General features: G+C 43.4%; 1 protein-coding gene and 1 long non-coding RNA gene across 4 annotated transcripts in view; one reads left to right on the top strand and one right to left on the bottom strand.

The window, feature by feature from the left end:
• Positions 1-15,171, bottom strand: part of LOC308501370 — a 39,478-nt gene extending 24,307 nt beyond the window's left edge. Inside the window, exons 1-3 of one of the 2 annotated variants that reach the window (XR_013993876.1) lie at positions 15,028-15,171; positions 14,319-14,499; positions 11,911-12,041 (exon numbers count right to left, since the gene is read on the bottom strand). This is a non-coding gene — a long non-coding RNA (uncharacterized lncRNA). Of the gene's footprint in view, positions 1-10,950; positions 11,018-11,910; positions 12,042-14,318; positions 14,885-15,027 lie in introns of those variants that run through there. The other variant, XR_013993877.1, reaches the window with a different exon arrangement.
• Positions 15,172-15,279: 108 nt separating this feature from the next.
• Positions 15,280-18,830, top strand: part of KHDRBS1 (KH RNA binding domain containing, signal transduction associated 1) — a 39,439-nt gene continuing 35,888 nt past the window's right edge. For both annotated transcript variants that reach the window (XR_013993875.1, XM_081057672.1), the window contains exon 1: positions 15,280-15,942. Coding sequence is in view for 1 of the 2 variants with exons in the window: in XM_081057672.1 (XP_080913798.1) it covers positions 15,561-15,942 (382 nt within the window). In the remaining variant the exon portion in view is untranslated. The remainder of the gene's footprint in view (positions 15,943-18,830) is intronic.

Below are 18,830 nucleotides of genomic sequence, written 5' to 3'. Positions count from 1 at the left end.
CTTCCTCTCTCCTTCTCTCTCAGTCTTCCCAGGCTCTTCTCTTCATCCTCCTTCACTTATTCTTCTTTCCTTTGCTGCACATTCTACTCGCTCTCCCCCACAGATGGCCACGACAGTCACCAAAAGCAAGCTGTCTGATCTCAAAGGCACCATTATCCTTCCAGCCACCCAAATGTCAAATCCCAGATTCCTGTCTTTTTCCTTTCCTCCCTTTCTGAATCCAATCAATTGCCAAGCATCTCAATTTTCATTTTCTTCAATACAGTCTCACATCCACCTCCTTCTTTTCCATTTTCCGGCTTGTTATTCTAGACCAATATCAACCCAGATCGGGGCTAGTTTAAATGGCTAATTCCAGTCCATCCTGAATATTGCAGCCTTCCTAAAGATCACTTTAAGCGTGCCAGATATTCTCCTTCTACCACCCTCCCATCTCCATTCAAAATCCTAGTAAGGCTTTTTCCTTCCTACAACAGATTCGAGGACATTTCATGCCTTCCGTATCTGATCTCCTATACTTGACTTTCCATCAGGCCCCAATCCAGACTTTCCATTCCACGCATGCTTTACCCATGTGTAGCTCCTGCTCTTCGCATCTGTAGCCTCCTCTGCTTGGAGTGTCCTCCCTCCATTTCCTCCTCTATTCAAATTCAATCCATTTTTTAAGACCTGGCTCAAAACTCAACTCCTTCATGAAGACTTCCCTGCCCACTCCAGTCCACAGTTATCATTTTCTCCGAGTTTACCCTCGATGATGTTCGTGTGATGGGTGGTGATGGAGAGCTGCCTGTCTGGGAAGGTGGTCAGTGCCTGCTGGCACACCTGCCTATGCCTTCACCTTATACCTGAGGGCAGAGTCGGTATCACCTACATACTGAAACTGAGGGTCTCTACGACTTTGATTAAACTTCGTTTTAAATCCTAGCTCCAGAAATCATATATATATATATATATATATATATATATATATATGTATACGTATATATGTGTATACAGATATACGTATATATGTATACACATATACGTATATCTGTATACACATATACGTATATCTGTATACATATATACGTATACATATATATGTATATATATGTGTTTGTGTGTGTATATATATATACATATATATGTATGTGTGTGTATATATATATATATATATATACACACACACATATATATGACCTAGGGCTTCTCCTGGATAATCAGCAACCCCGAGGCAGCAGAAGACAGTAGCCGGACCTGACTGATGGTCACACAGTCCCGACCTCTGGCAGCTGAAGATAACATCGTGACCTAAGTTATGTTTCAGCTCCTGAGTCCCAAGGCGGAACAACCCCCTGGCTACTTTCCCATGAAAGCGGACTGAGCGACATGCTGGAACAGACCTCAGAACTGTCCTCAAGACCTGAAGAAATGATTTATTACCCTTACCTCACCTCCAACCAATCAGCTCCCAGCGTGACCTCGAACCAGTAACCCATGGTATCTTGTGATTTTTGCCCTATATAATCTGTAACCTACACATCATCAGGGAGTCAGGTGTTTAGAGTATAAATTCCCCATCTCCTTATTGGCCAATTCAATATTAAACTATTTTGTCTTTCTACACTGCAAACTCCTGCTTGTGCATTTCTTTGCGCCAGTGCGTGCAGGCAGGCGGACTCAAGGAAAACCACCGGGGTTCCTAACAATACTCCTGGATGACACAGCATAGTGGCCTAGTGGTTTGGAGTTGGATAGACTTGTGTTCAAATCCTAATCTGCACTTTCCCACTGGTTGTAAGGCCTTCTCAAGTGACCTAACCTCACCAAGTCTCACTTTCCTCATCTGAAAAATAGGGGACATAATGGCCTCCTACAGTTGTTGTGACGATGAAATGATAATGTATGCAAATGACTTTACCCAGTGTCTGGCACCATCTACATTCAATGAAAGGTAGATATTATTATAGTTCCTGGCACCCTGCAGTCTAAATATCACATATGCAGCCCTGCTCATTTGCATAGCCGAAGAGTAATTTACATAGACTGTGATATTTTACTATAGGTATATCTGCTTTCAAAACAGCTCTCTTTTTCCAACTTTCCATTTTTATAAATGGCACCACTATTCCAAGGCTGCCAGACTCAAACATTGGCAGCGTACTCGGCTTTTCTGGTCTTTCATGGGCCAAACCCCTTGGCACTTAACCATGGGCTGTCTCTAACTGTTCTGAGAATGTCTTAAGTCCCCATTGGGACTGTAAATGCTTTGGCAGCAGGAACTCTAACTTACACTGCCCTGATATCTATTACACTGGCATAGCGCAGGGACTCAATACATATTTGTTTTCTGACAAGATGCTATCAACAAATTAATTTACAGAAGCAGGTGTGAAGGAAGTACTACAACAATCTGAAACAAAGATAAGATAGTCTGTGACTCTGTTTTATCCTCTCCAGTTTCTCTACTCTACTCCATGAATTCCTCCTACTCATTCTCTAAGGCCCAAATCAATATCCTCCTTAGGAGGTCTGCCATAAGCATCATTTCCTTTCTTTCTTTTATTTATACTACATATTTAGGTGCATAGAGGTTTCACCAATTTCTGAAATTATAAATTGAAAAAATTAAAATGAGATAGAAAGGTGTAAAATGGTGATGAAGTTTTTCCATTCCCACTTCTCAAAGATAACAACTGGGAACATTTTGGTAGGCATCCCTCCAGATCTTTTACTGCCACGTTGGGAATTATTATCTTATACTAAGACAGAATATGAAAATAATCATTTTAAAACAATTGTGTTGCTCTTAGATTTTACATGCCATTTTCTGTGCCATGGGAGGAGGGGAATTAAAATAAATCCAAGTTGGCATATGAATGAGTAAATTTCAAATCCGTTCCATAGTGCTTCGACAACTCTACTACAGAGCAGTTTGTGTACACCTCTGCCTCCCGGCTGATTTGTATACAGGAACAGCAACTGACATTAATTTTGATATTCTTGACACCTAACTTACACATAGTAAGCACTCAATAACTGTTTAGTAAAGAATGACTTAACTCTCATCTCCCATCCTTCTTCATAGGTTTTATGGGTTGATTTATTTTTTAATAACAAATGGACTTACTTTGAGAATTTTGCATCCCATCTTTAAATGACTGATCATCTATCAGTCAGCGTCTCAGCAGGAAACTGAACTCAACTCAAATGACTCAAGAAACTTTCATGAAGAAACTATTCAAGAGCTGTGGGCACAGTTAAGGGAACCAAAACTGGAGGTTGAGGTGGCCAGAGGCTAGCAACAGTAGGAAGTTATGACCACCCTTGCTTGAAAGGCAAGGGGAAGGAAATGGAGTTTCCTGAACCTAGTGAGACCCTGAGTCGTGGAAGAGGGGCTGCTGACAGGAGCTATTGTCTTGGAAGGAAGCAGCCGTTGCCAGAAAATAAGAGAATGCAGCACAGAGCATGGGAAACCCCCCAACTCTCTCTCCTTCTGCATGCCCATCTCTTGTCAGTGCCTTCCATTGGTGGAACCCAAGTGAGCAATGAGCCCAGGTGATACAGTCCATGGAACTTAGCTTCCAGGGACACAGGATAAACACAGAAAGAGAATGGATGGGGGTGGGCAACAGAGGGGAGGCACAAAGTTCATCAGTTATGTACCAACCACATCGTGGCTAAGTGATGTCAGCTCAGTTATTCTTCCACCTGGAACCTAAATTGTAAAGTTAGCCACTACCAGTATTTTTCATGCCCAGGTAGTAGTAGGGCCTAGGGGCAAGTAGGGAGGTGGAAGAAAAGGAGAACCAGTCCATGAATATAAAATAGCCATTACAGTAGTTACAGACCCTGCCTCAGTAAGTGGTCACGAAGCTAAGCTGGTATTCATAGCTGCCTTCTTCCAGGGGAATTACATATTCCCCTTACTTTCTGCCAGCACGTAGGCTGGAGGGGAGTCTTTGCTTGGTGGAATGACCCAAACCTTCATTTCCACAGGATTCACTCCCTTAATGGTCCTGTCTCTTTTATCGCTTTGCTATAGCTTTACATTGACGGTTATTGGATATGGGAGTACTCAGGAGTGCCCTGGTGAATCCACTGGACACAGACATAGTTCTCCTCACCCATTTTAGTAGCAGCAACCTAATTTCCACTTAATAATCAGGACCAATCACCCTAGCCAATATTAAAAACCCCTTTTCTGACATTGGCTCAATAGCATAAGGAACCCAGAATGACCAAGCGGAAGTCTCAGCTTCCAAGTTCAAGGAATCAATTTAATGTCTGTATTCCCTGGAGGACACATTCCTTGGAAAATAAGACCTCCAAACCCACTGAACCCAAAAGTGCGGGAGAAAAAGCAAATATTCGATGAGTGAGTTAAAAAGCTGGAAGGATCACTCCCACTTCCACCCTGAACCCTGGTACTTAGGCCATAGAGAAAATGGCACCACATATATTACTAATTTCTTTAAAGCATATACCACATCGTTTGACATCACCTCAACTTCGCAGGTTGCTGTCTCCTAGATGGCATTCCCAGGAACCACCTGGCTGTGATTTACTAAGCTATTTCTATGCCATCCAGAATTTATCTTTAGGTGTTATATCTGAATTGGAAGTTTTTGTGGGCGGTTTTATCATCTATGAAAGGGGTATTTTGGTCATTTGAGACATCCATTTTCATCACCAAAACAAACAAAACCAAGAAAATAAAAAACACTCTTGTTCTATAATGATTTTTTAAGGTTCTACAGGCGGACCACACCTAAGGTACTTGGCTTTTGCCAGGCTATTCCATGCCTAATTATCACTCATATCTCAGCTCTCGTTGCCTCACTCCATCTAGTGGAGAATGTATCCACTATGCCAGTATCAGCCATTTTCACAGAGATGTTTAAGATCTCCTATTAAGAACTATTGCTAATGACAACCTGGTAATTCTGTGGCATTCATAAAGTGTGATATGCTCTGTAACACATCAACCAAGTGTCAAGTGGGCCCTGTGTTGAAGTCAAGAAAAAACATAACAGCCCATAATGCATCCCAGTTCATATTTTGTTCTGATAATTTAGATTAAACTGAGGAGCGGTTTGGGATGAAAAGAAGAGTCTGCAGTGTTCAAAATTGTAGTAGAAACACCCTTATTATACTAATAATTCTCATATATTTAAATAAGTATTTCTTAGAGCCTATCTCTATAACTATTAGTAGTTTAAAAGCCTGGACTTTGAAATCAGATAATACTGAGCCCCAAACCTTAATTAACCACTTATGTGATCTGGGGAAAATTATTTAAATTCTCTGAACCTTGGCTTTTTCCTCTTTGTAAAGCAAGCATAACTATAGTCCTTTCTCCTAGACTTAAAGACTTATACAGAGCTTGTCATATACTAAGTCCTTTAAGAATGTTAGTAATTGTGATTTGTAGTAGTTATTATAGATACTAAGCTGTAAGTACTAGGCATTATCAATATTGGGCTCAAAGATGAAAAAAGATTTCAGAAGTTTCTGTTTGTAGTAGGGAAAATTACCAAGAGGAAAAGACTCCAACTTTAGTTTCCTTTAGATTGTTTTTTCGGAAGGTTGGATTATTCTCCCTCCCTCCTCCACCCCCTCCCCCAAAAAAGACATGATAAACTTTAAGAATGCAAGCACAATTGCTTAACATGAGCTTTATCATAGCAACTTAATACTGAAATAGTCTGAGAACAAATTGATTCATTTAGTTCTACTATATGGTACAAAGAAATTGTTTTTATGGGTTATAAATGTTTTTTGTAACCATTGTATTATGCCATTGTATAACCACTGCATTCAGTACAATGATGCCCAATTTTGTAAAACTAAAGGCCAAAATTTGCCAATTTATATAATGCTAGGGATTTATGGTTATTTCTTTGTCTTTATATCCCTAAATCAGTCACACTTATGGCAGAGTGCTTAAAAATTGGGGCTCTCAGTTCAAACTACCTGGTTTCAAATACCTGGTAACCTTGGGCAAGTGATTTAACCTCCCTGTGCTTTTATTTTTTCGACTATAAAATAGGAATAGTATTTTCACAACAGTACTAGCCTCATATGACTGTTGTGAAAATTAAATAAACAGAACACATGTAGATGTTGGCTATTATTATTTCTGTCACTTCAAGTCCTTAGTAACTGATGCATTGTGGAGAGCAGTGGGAACAGCCTATCCTATCAAAAAAGGCATCTGAAAGTCATACGTGCCTGGTGAGCTCGTCTCAGGAAAAAGTCTAATTGCACGGGTAGTGAACCACTGTCCAAAGACATGCAGATCAACAGTGCTAATAAGGAATTCATTTCATGCACAGCTACCCTAGAGCTTAGGGACAAACCTTATGAGTCAGCTTATTGGAACGTAGAATCAACTGACTGGTCGCATCCTTTAATAAATTGGATTCTTCCCGAGTCCATAAAAAAGCTTAAAGTAGGCCCCAAGTCTCTTTACCACATGGTAGCCCTGGCTGTGGCCTCACAGATGGTAGGATCCACGTAGTCTCAGGCAGGTTTTTTTCATTACTCAGAGAGTAATGATTCTACCCTCCTCCTGTTCCTTTTCATCTAGTTAGGGTAGAACAGAGGTGTTCAACCAGCATGCTCTTTGTCAATACTGAGTATAATTATCAGGTTCAAAGCTACGGTTCAACAGATTATTATTAAGACTGATTTGAGGGGATTAGGGAGAAAGGCAGTTGAGAGTTGGGCAGGCCCCCGAAACATGTCATTCTGCTGCTACAAAATCTTTGAATGACTTTCCTGTGCAAGCTTAATAAACTTCTATTTTAAAAAAATTAAGACTGATTTCTTTTTTCACAGGAAATATACCTCTAAGATCCAGCCATGCTGAACTACCTGTGGGTGCTCAAACTCACCAAGTTCTTGCTCCCCTCTAAGTCCTTTCAGCGCCAGGATGCCCTTTTCCAGCCCTTCACCTGGCTCGTTTCTACAGTCCTTCCAGTCCAGCTTTCAAGGACACCTCCTCCAGGAAGCATTACTGAACACCCCACCCACCCACTGAGATTGGTGACCCTTCCTCTGTACTCTCATAGCACCTTGTATTTTCCCCCTATTTCTATAATTTGCCACGCTGACAAACAATGGCTAGCTTACTTGTCTGTGTTCCCTCCACGTCATCAGCAACCCGAGGACTGGAACCCACGTCGCCTTCACCATTATATCGCTAGCATCTAGCACAGTTCCTGGCACACAGATGTGCAAAAACTGTTTGTTGCATATTTACTGCAATAGTCTCCTAATTGGTCTCTGTGTTCTGTTCTTCCCCCAAGTTCTACCCAACAGTCATAGAAAACTCCTTACTGCAGCCTGCACAGCCATACTGGATTCTGATCTTCCCTACCTCACCCATCTCACGTCTGTAACTTCCCCCTGTGCTCACTTTGTTCTCCAGCCATATGGCCTTTCATCTGTTCCTAGAATTCACTCAACAAGTTCCTGCCTCAGGGCCCCTGCTCCTTTTTTCCTCAGGAGTGCTCTTCCTCCAGCCCCTGCCATGGCTGGCTGCTTCTCCCTCATCAGAATCCCCTCAGAGAGACCTTCCTGGACTATCCTACCTAAAGTATCCAACCCCACCTCTTCTCAGTCATTCTATCACAGTGTCTCGTTTTATTGTCTTTCTAAAACTTCTTTTACCCTGTTAGTTTACTTGGTGATTATCTGTCCCCCCTGTTTAGAAAGCAGTACAAATGCGGGGAGCCTGTTCATTTTGTTCCCTACTTACTTCAACACCCACAATATTGCTTGCCATCTATGAGGTAGTCTTTAATAAATAGTTATTGAATGAATGAATCATGTATGCATGAATGAGATAAGTGCTGTTCTTGAAGTAATTGCTTTGGGTGGGTGTGTCTACCCTTGTTCTGACAGAGCCACTATTGCTCAAAAAGTATTTTGGGATCTCATCTTTTAGAATTGACTTCAGGGTCACTTTAAAAATTACAGAAGAAAAAAAAATATATTTTATGATATTAAAGAAAATCTTTTGAAAAAAAATATTTTATGATATTAAAGAACCTCTTTTGAAAAAAAAATTACAGAAGAAAATAATCAGATTCACTAATCTGTAGTCACACCTACTTTTTACTCAAAATCTTTCTCCCCAACGTGATGTCTACCTTATTCACTAACTTTGGCTCTGGATTATTTGTTTTCCAAAATTAAATTCACCCTCAAAAATAAAAATTTGCAACTTTGATAATAGTCTGAAGAAGGGACTTTAGGCTCTGAAGACAACTTGGAAAAAGGAATCCAAAGCCCTCTCATTTCAACGTGTAAGTTCTAGAGTGTTGTGTTGATTTAAAATGACTACCTTATTTTACCATGATACCTTATACACTGGGACAACAATGGTTCACCTGTGAATTAGTTTCTCATTTTAATTATTTTTTAAATAGTTCCATTTTAGAGAATTCAATTTCTAGAAAAAAATCAAATGGTATTTAGATTGAAAGGCAACTTAGGGTCTAAACAATTTCTTTTCTTCTCTTCTAAAAAAAATCACTCCAACCCAATACTTCACTATTCTTCAAACATCTCACACACAATCACCAGTTCTTCCTGTTCTTTCTTCTGATGAGAATGAATCTTCTCTGCTTCAATTGAAACCCTAACATTTTATTCTTCCTTCCAGGCTCAGCTCAAATGTTTGCCTTCCAGAACTTCCATCCAATGTAAATCTCCTTCATAATTAATTCCATCATCCTCTCATCTCCCAGACTACCTAGTATACGCTCTATGAGGGCAGAGGCCATGTCTGTCTTCTTATGACTATGTCCTCAGCACCTAGCACAGTGTCTGGCAAAATATACCTGTTGAATGAATGAGTGCTCCTCTATCCTATTATCTAGCACATATTATGTATTTAATTATTTAAATATCTTCTTCTCCCACAAGCTGGTCAATTTCCACTACAATAAGGACCATGGTTTTATTCATCTTTACTCTCTCTGAGACATGGAAAGATCAAGGGTGAGCCCAGAAGAAGGTAGCATTTATCTTGCTAAAATTCCAAAGTTTCCATTCATTTACTCTCAAATCAGCCAGGATTGCAGCAGATTTCCCATTTTATTTTTACTTCTCTTTAGCTCAAACAAACTTCTAATGGTGGAAGAGGGACCCTAGGTACTGAAGTTTATTCCCCTGCCCACCCCACCCCAAGCTTGGGCCCAACTGACTAAGTCTAGATGTAGTATTTCTTGGGTCTAGGTGTCTCCAACTTGAATGTGAATTCCCTTTTCTCCCTGGGTTCCTCTGGCTTCCATTGCCCTTCCCTGTCCGCTCCAATCTCTTCTCCCATTCCACCACCAGAATAGAACTGGGTCACTAACTCAAATGCTTATAGTCAGGCTGATAGCAAAAATTCCTGGGGAGTTAGAGGTGGTGCCCTCTAAAGACAGAAGTTAATTATTACTTGGAGGAATACAAATGCAGGGTTCCTAGAACATCTGATGTTTCTAGAAGAACTAGAAATCTAGAACTGTTTTTTAAATGTGAAATCTCCCAATATTTAAGTACTAGCAATTATTTCAATTTTTTATAATTAGGCAGGCCAATTAAAACAAATACATAGGCCCAAAATGGCCTCTGCACCCTTGGTTTCCTTTTCTACTCTAATGATTACAGCATCTTGTTACTCTCCATGGGCATTCAATTTCCTTACTTAAGGGTCAAAACACAGACTACCTTTTGGGCCTTATCTCCTGCCATTTTGCCATGCACCCACCCCCAATCTAGGTCATGATTTGTCACTCCAGGGAGCCATGCCAAGTTTTATAATGGTTTAACATCTCTGCATGTGCCGTTCCCATTTCTATTCATTAAACCAACAAATCTTCATTGATCAACCAATCCAGGCATTGCGCTGGGTGCTAGGAACACAACCTTAAACTCCACAGGCAAAGTTCTTCCCCTCATTCAAATTGCGGAGGTGGATGTTACTCAAATAACACAAAGAAGCAAATTTAAAATGTAATAGGTGTTAGGAATAGGCCTTGAGAGCATGTAACAATGAGCGCTAAGCTGACCTGCCCTGCGGATCTGGGAAGTCTTCCCTGAAGAAGAGACATTTTCATATACTGTGTCTGAAGGATGTGAAGGAATTATAGTATCTAAGGAAAAGAGGCAGAGAGGCAGGCAGGGGTTGGGTTGGGATGAGGGAGAAATGACTAGAGTTTCAGGCAAAGGAGCCAGAAAGTGTGCAGTCTAGAGGAGGCAGGAATAGGCTTATTTGAGAGATTGAAAAAGGCCAGGGTTGCTAAGCACAGGAACTAAGGAAAAGAACGGCATGAGAGGAGGCGGGAAAGCCAGGCAGGGCTGGCCATGTGGGCAGGGCTCAGTCAGACACGATAAATGTTCTCGTCTTTATCCTAAGGGCAACGGGAAGTCACTGAAAAGGTTTAACAGGGGTGTGTGTGTGTGTGTGTGTGTGTGTGTGTGTGTGTGTGTGTGTAAGAAAGACAGATGGAGACAGATGATCGGATTTGCATTCTGAAAACGTTATGCTGGCTTCTGGATGGAAACTAGAGAAAGGGTAGAGAAGCAGAAGTAGGGGACCAGTTCAGAGATGGCAGAAGTTCAGGTGAGGCATTATAGCACCTCAGCTGGAGACAGAGAAACATGGATGAGATCTGCAATATTTATGAAGTAAACAATAGGAGTTAGGTATGGATTACGTATGGTGGGGTAGAGTGGTGAGACAATGAAGAGGATGACTCCCTGATTTCCAACCAGGCAATTAGTTGGGGGTACTGTTCCTAAGACAGGGGACACCGAAGGAGGAGCAAGTCAATGGTAAAGGCAACAGGGAAAATGAATTTAATTATTCTGCAGATATATTTATGTGATCAACATACATGTATCCAATGCCTGCTCTGTTCCAGCCTCTCTATGCACAAAGACAGAAAGAGTTCCTGCCCATAAGCCACTCACCTTCTGGTTGGGAGGACAGGCAGAAAAAAATATTATGATCATCCAAATATCATGCAGGCTTACCTTCCTGTGGATTCAAAAACAAAAAACAGAAAAACATATGAAACTAATCATCCTGAGTTTCTATTGTTGCCCCTGAAAAATCCCCTTCAAGTATTTTTGGGACACTTCTAGGGACAAAAAGCAGTGGGGTCGTCACTGGCACACCAGCCCTGCTGCAATCTCTTCTGTCCCTGCCCATGACTCCTACCAAAGGGTGGGAATGCTAAGAGCAGTACCCGTACCCGTACTAGCGTGCAGCAAGCAAGGAGAATGGCCCTGAAGGTGAATGGCTCCTTAAGTTTTGCTGGCCCTGAAGGACTCAAGGTGTTGGAACAAGTCTGGGTCCTAAAAGAGGAGCTGCTCCCAAGCTCCGAGCTACATAAGTCATCTGGGCCCGGAAGCAGCTCTGCTAGTGGCTGCAGTTTGAGTTCTACTGGAGACATGCTGAGTTTGAGGGTCTTCTGAGACATCCAAATAGAGTGGTCAGGGATGCACTTGGCTATCTGGATTTGGAACTCGGAAGATTGGGCTGCAGATTTAAATTCCAGAGCCATGAACCTATTAGAGGAGGGAATATTAGGGAACAAAGCTCTGCTGAACTTCCAATATTTAAATGCCCTGCCCCTGTACCCCACTGAACTACTTTCCAAATTCAGGTCAGCAGTTGGTCCATCACTCCTTCCTGTGGATTCCCACAGCAATTTGTATAGTGCTTGATTATAAAACTTTTCACACTACTACATGGTCACTCTTGGTTTATGTATTTGTCTCCTTCATTAAACAAGGAGCTCCTTGAGGGCATAGATTCTTATTCAATGTTCAGTCCCATGCCATTTCAGCCATCATATTGGTGAAGACTAAAAAGATGGGAAGACAGTACCCAGAATTGATTGAGGAGGTGGGAAAAGAAGATGCTACCTACCCTGCTGCTTGGCGCAGTCTTTTTGTGCCATTTCTATGAATTATCCTACATTGATATTATGCGCAAAGATCTTCTGTAGTGACGCTCATTGCAGTGCGGTTTGCAACATGGAACAGCTGGAATCAACCTATATTTATATCAGACAGTAACTGGTTAAAAGCGCGCAATGTAATACTACACGACCGTGAGGAAAAAAAAGAAATAAACTTATATACTGACAAGGAAAGGTAGCCAGAATATTTTATTTAAAAACAAGTCAAAAACTGTTGGTATAGAATGCTGCAGTTTGTGTTTAGAACAAAAAAGACAGACTCACATATAGATGTGTTAAAATGTCTGGCAGCCTACACAAACAACCACTGAATAGTGGGTATCTTTAAGGAAGGGCAGTCAAGTGAATGTGCAAAATTTTGGGGGGACTTTTACTTTTCACTTTCTGCCTTTATTATGGTTGGATTTTTCATAAAGCTAGAAGTATGTATTTCTATAACTAAAAAATCTTAGAAAAACCCTTTAAAATGTTGAATCTTGGTCTCCCAGTCTACTTCTCCACCCTCCATATATTTGGCACCAAGTAGGTGTTTAAGATTGAACAGAGGAGCTACATTCTCGGAAGAGAAACTTTCCTGCCCAGGGCTGGAGCCCTTCTTCTCCTGGAAACTGGCTGTGAAGCAGGGGAGGTAGGTAGGGCCTGCAGATCCCTCATCTGTGGAGATCACACAGGTCAGGCAAACCTCCATTCTTTTCAGCCCATCAGTTAGGAACTCACATGAAAGTGAAAGTCGGCAATAAGGTACTCAATAAATGTGTGTAGTAATAACAATGGCCTCTATCGCTTATCAATTACCTACTAATTGCCAGACCCTGTGCTGAGTATTTTACAGATGCTCCCTCCTTTAATCCTAACAGCCCTGAGGTGGCTATTCTGACCCGTTTTACCGAAGGGAACAAAGGAGAGGCTGAGAAAGGTTAAGTAAGTGCTCGGTCATTCAGCAGGTAAGAGGAAGAGCCAGCTTTGGCCCTAACTCCATCTGAATCACTATGCTTTCAATTGCTCCTGCACCCTATGCCATAGTAACTGGACTATGTGAGGAAATAGGGTATAAGAAACTTAGTCTTTTTGGAACCTCCCTGCTCTAAACAAAGTATAGCTACAGCCTGTGAAAACGAGATTAGAGAGCAGGCCTTGCAAATCCACAGCCAACATGAGCACCCAAAACTCTTCATTAGGCACTAAATAACATAATTATTATTACTTCTGCTTATAAGCCCTCCCTATCGGGAGGTTTACACTGATATTTGTTAATGTTCACAATTCTGCAAGGTAGATGTCATTACCTCCATTTTATAGAGAAGGAAACTAAAGCTCAGACAGGTTGTGGTTTTCCCAATGACACACAGCCAAAACAAGGCAATGCTAGATTTGAAATCGTCCGCCTTACTCCAAAGTCAGTCTTTTCTCAAGACCATATTGTTAATACCTTCTTGAGAACCTCAGACAGCATACCATGGTCCACAGAAAATGAACTGCAGACCTCTAGGCTTTCAGGACAGGAATTACTCTTCCCAATTCCTAGGGAAGGGTTCCTCTACCATTCCCTCCACCGGTCCCACCACAATGGAAGGCTGCTGCACCATGTACTTGGTAATAAGTATACTGTGGGCACACAATCATCGTTTCAGAAATTACCTTTTGTGCATCTCACCATGAAGAAGAGCTCAAAGCTCCCTTCAACCCCACCCTCAGAGAAAGTAAGATTTGGCAACCATCGGTTAGAATGTTGATTCAGTCTAGAAACCCACAGATACCACTACCCAGCTCCTTCTCAGACACTTCCTTATCAAAGTTTTATTAGCCTCAGCTCAAGGTACCTCCTCCATCTGGGCATCTCATTACGGAACAAGGACACTTCAGCCATTTGTAACACCATCACCCAAGCAGAATTTTCAAGGACAGCAGCAGAAATGAGTTGCAAGGGAGCTATAAATCCTCCTTACCCCCTTTCCCTCCTCCATGCATTTGATGTCTCACCCCACTATTTCTTCACAGTTCACAACTCGATTACTCCCATTTCTTAAATGCACCTCTGACATTCTCATCTCTGCTCATTTGTTCACGCTTCCCTTTGCCTGGAACTCATTCTCCTCTGGCCAAAATCTATCTTGTGCTTTGAACTCCAATCGTACTTAATATTCACTTATCTCTTGGCACTTGTCACATTACAATTTTTCATTACAATTATTTAAAACATTTTTTTCTCCTACTTGAATATAAACTACCTTTGTGACCTCAAAGTAAAGTACCGCACCTGACACCAGAAATATATCTATATATGTGATAATTTATGAAGATATTTTTGTGTTTTGTTCTCATTTCTGTGGGTGGTTTCTCTCCCCCACTCACAAGGTGCCAGGCCTTAATGTTCTCTTGTTGAAGGCTTCTAAGTTTCAGGTCCCAAAATCAACAGTTTCCAGGTACCCAGAAGATAATTTCCAGAAATGCTCCTGAAAAGCGTTGGCTTATTCTGGGAAACTGATCCAGAAGGAAAAGGGATGGGACTGCTTAGAAAGGGAGAAGCAAATATCTGTGAAAGGAAGGAAAGGTTAGACAAGGCACCAGAATGAGGAGAACGCGTTGGCAGACTGTCCACTATACACCTCGGCCTTGAGAGCAGTGGTAAGGATCTCTTTGAACAGGTCTGGAAGAATCGCGTGTGAAGGGCCCAAAAAGAGGCGGGAGGCTCACCACTCACATCAGGAGAAGGAGCCACCCTAATGATGCAACCATCATGGATTATGGACCTGGCCTCTAGCCCACTTTTTGCGGAAGAATCTTAGTTCAAGTCCTCCAACAGCCTTCAGTCTTCCCACTGCTGAGTCCTTCCTCAATTTTTCCCTCCAAGCTTTCCTTACTCATCTGCACCCTTCATCCCTGCGTCAGGCTCTGCCTCAGTCGTTCCTTCTTCACCCCAGCCTCCCCTCTGCCCTGTCTCTTCCTCCTCTCTTCCCAGGCCCAGCCAGCCTCCATTTTCTCCTCTAACCCACGCCACCCGCAACCTCGCGTCTCTCACGCCGGTCTCCTTTTATTCCCCTACTTCAATAACCCCTCCCACCTCATGGAGCACAACCCCCCTCTACCGCTGAGCCGTTAGAGGGGGCGTGGCCCCGCGAGTAACAGGTCTCTCGCCCCACACTCGGCGGGTCCGCGCGCAGACAAAGACATTCCACAGCCCCCGCCCCCACCGCGCTCTCGGCCCGAAGGGGGAGGAGACACGTGTCCCGCTAGCGCCCAGTCACGTGGTAGAGAAAACGAATGCTGCCCGCCGCCACCCGCGCAAGCGCACAAGGCTTTGGCCTGGCGGGCTCAGAGGGAAAAGAGGAGCAGGGAGGCGACATCTTCGCGTTCCTCGGCGGTGCGCAGGCGCCGTGGCCCGACTGGGGACTTTGTTCTTCGCGGAGAGACCCAAGGGCGGTGCCGGAGCCTGGCTGCGCACGCGCGACGCCTCATTTCCGGTGCTCTTTCGCTGGGTCGCTCGGGTCGGCTTCGGTCGCCGTCGCTCCTGCTCTCCTACCCCCGCCAACCGCCACTCGGGCCTCTGCCGCTGCCGCGTCGCTTCCTCGATCCTTCGATCGCACATCCTCCCCAATGCAGCGCCGGGACGACCCCGCCGCGCGCATGAGCCGGTCCTCGGGCCGCAGCGGCTCCATGGACCCCTCCGGTGCCCACCCTTCTGTACGTCAGGCGCCGTCTCGGCAGCCGCCGCTGCCTCATCGGTCCCGGGGAGGCGGAGGGGGGTCCCGGGGGACCGCCCGGGCCTCGCCCGCCACGCAGCCGCCACCGCTGCTGCCGCCCTCGGCCACGGGTCCCGACACGACAGTGGGCGGTCCGGCTCCGACCCCGCTGCTGCCCCCCTCAGCCACTGCCTCCGTTAAAATGGAGCCGGAGAACAAGTACCTGCCCGAACTCATGGCGGAGAAGGACTCGCTCGACCCGTCCTTCACTCACGCCATGCAATTGCTGACGGCAGGTAAGCGGGCCTCCCGAGTCCTTCTGGGTCGCCCGGCCACCCGGGAGCATGGGTGGCAGCGGCTTTGTTCTTCTCTCTTCCCGCCCCCTCGGGACCAAGGCCGTCGTGAACTCCCCTTCTCGTTTCCTCATTCTCGTCTTCGGTAGTCTGGATTCCACATTCCCATCCCGGCCCCGGGTGCGAGGGAGAAGGTCTGGGCTGCCGCGGAGGCCCGAAAGGCACTTGGCGATCTCTGAGTGCAAAGATGTTGATGGCTAGTGCTGCGCTCCCGCCCCCTTTCCCATCCCCCTCCCACCTCTTGCCGCTGCCCCGCGCTCCGAGTGCTCAGATTCTTCCAGAAATGAACCTTTATCGCTCTCTTCCCCCAAAGGGAAAGCTTTTTCGACTGCGGGTGGCGGTAGGCGCCTCAACTGAGGGTGTAGGAGGTGAAGACAGCCTGAGCCGGGGGGGGGGGGGCCGTGGGAGGGCGGGCGGAGGTGAGATGGGGTGAGGCTGGAGTGCCCTGTCCAGCGCGCCGCGGTTGCTAGGGCCGGGTCAGACTGAGCGGTAACTGGAGCTTAAGTTGCTGCGAGGTAGGAGCAACCAGTGGGAATCCACGCTTGAGGTTATCCGAATCATATTTCCGATTTAGGCACCTAAAATAATAATTGCTGCAGAGCTGGAAGGCGGGGCGGACCCTCTTATTTTACAACTTGTGTTCACCATCATTCAAGAAGGGGAAAAATAACCCTAGAGACAGTGAAACTGGGTAGAGGGAGGTACGGGTGGTTTGCATGACATTCCCCAACGAAATGGACAAAAATTGAGGAAGTTGCACGATGCTTGTACCTGAAAGCCTTTTTATTTGTTTTGTTTTTTTCTTTCTTTCTTTTTGTTTCAGTAGTGAAATAGATTAGGAATAGTATAGTCTTTGTTCTCTGTCGCTCCTTTCCTGCTCTGCACTGGCCAATCACCTAGTCGCTCTGATTTTTCCCTAAAGACCTCTGTTTTGCCCTCACTTCTAGTTGAAACGTTGTTTTAATAAGTATTTCTTATGATAACTACATTTTAATATGTACAAATTCACACCTTCAACACTGAATGAGTGACTAATTGGACTTTTTGACAAGGTTAATGTAATGGGCATATCCTTATGAAAATACTTCCCTCCCTTTGTTCTCCATCTCCCAACATTGCTAAGGGGTCTTTGAAAGCACAAAGCACTCAGTGGTCAAGAATAAGCACAGTTAGAGAAAGTGTTTACATTATGAACTCAGTGCTTTGCTGTTCTGTAATCGATTGTTTGAAGCATTACTGTTCATGTCTTCTGGCAAGGTTTTTGAGAGCAAGGAATGCTTTTTATCTTTATATTTTTCATATTGTCTTACATGTAGCAAACCCCAGGTGCTTGAATTTGAAAGCAGATTTAGGAATGTCAGAGTGGTGAAGGTTGACTTGGTAGTCTAATTTTTATTTCCTCAAATCTTTAATTAGCCCAGATTAAATTTGTGAGATAAAATCCCAAAGTTTAGGACTTTAAGGTCTTGGCTTAGGCTTGAAATTCTGACCCTTGACTAAATTACCTACTCTTGGGAAACTTCCTGAACCTCAGTGACCTCAACTGTAAAGTGGAGTGATGGGTTGTGAGGATTAAATGATATATAAAAGCAATAGCACAGTTCCCTTTGACCTATAATCATTAGATAATAACTTGTCACCACAAGTTATAAATCTGTGGCCCTGAATATGGTATGAAAACACAACATATTTTTTGCCTTTCTGACCACACCAAGTACCCAGTATGGTATTCATCTTTTAAGTAAAAAGTGGTTTCTTGGGATAACCATCAAAAACTATTGATCCTTTAAAGTTATTTATAATTTCCACCCTCTCTCACTGCTTAAATTCTGTTGCAAGAGAATGCTCTTTAATTTTTTTACCTTGGCCTTTTTTGCCTTTTTTTTAAACTAAACTGAAATTGTAATTGGAGAAATGAGATTAAAGTGATGTTGGCTTATTAAGAGAATAGACTTGAGATCTGTGGAAATTTCTTAGCATGGATAAATCTTGATACATGTTGGGCCCAACTTTTAAGGTATTTTTTAATGATCTGGAAGAGAGATTGTAGTGAAGTCAACCATCTCCCAGAGAAGACAGAATAGTAGTATTTAAGCTCTGATAAGGATACGTGTGAGAAAAATACAGCTAACTCACTGTGCTAGGCACTGGTCTGAGCACTTTACATCAAATATTTAGTCTTTACGACAAAACTTATGAGGAAGTTACTCTTATTCTCGCTTTTACAGATGGGGGAGCCATTCATACAAAGGTTAAATTGCCTAAAGTAACGAAATTAGTAAAAAGCATAACTAGGATTTGAAGTCAGTCTGAGTCTGGAGCCACACACCCAACCCTCTCCACCACTCCACTACAGTACCTGAAACAAATTGTACTTATAAAAATATTCTGTACTAGTTGGACAAAATATTGAAATCCACTTGAATGCATCAGAATGCTAGCTACCTAACAGCAATGAAGATGACAAGGCCAAGATACAGAAGAAGGAAACCCCAGAGCAGAGCCTCGTGTTTGGGATTGTGGCTCCTTCAGGCGCCTCTGCCCGTTCCCAGAGGTACCACAAGACCCAGACCACTCTTCCTTCACCATCCACAAAGCTCTCCTGTCCCTTTCCCAGCTTCGCTTTGCATTGATCATTATCTGATGCATCATGTATTGTAGTTGTGGGTTTGTTTGTTGACCGCCCCTTCTTTACAACTAGAATGTCAGATCCACCAGGGCAGGAATCTTTTGTCTGCTTTGTTCACTTTGTTCATCACTGTATCTCCTGTTCCTTAAAGAGTGCCACATAGAGTGAGTGACATCTTACTAAATATTTGATGAATGATAAT

Source organism: Rhinolophus hipposideros (assembly GCF_964194185.1).
Source record: "Rhinolophus hipposideros genome assembly, chromosome: 8".
Classification (NCBI taxonomy): Eukaryota; Metazoa; Chordata; class Mammalia; order Chiroptera; family Rhinolophidae; genus Rhinolophus; species Rhinolophus hipposideros.
The sequence above is the reverse complement of the archived record's forward strand: the minus strand, read 5'-3'. Positions and strand labels throughout refer to the sequence as shown.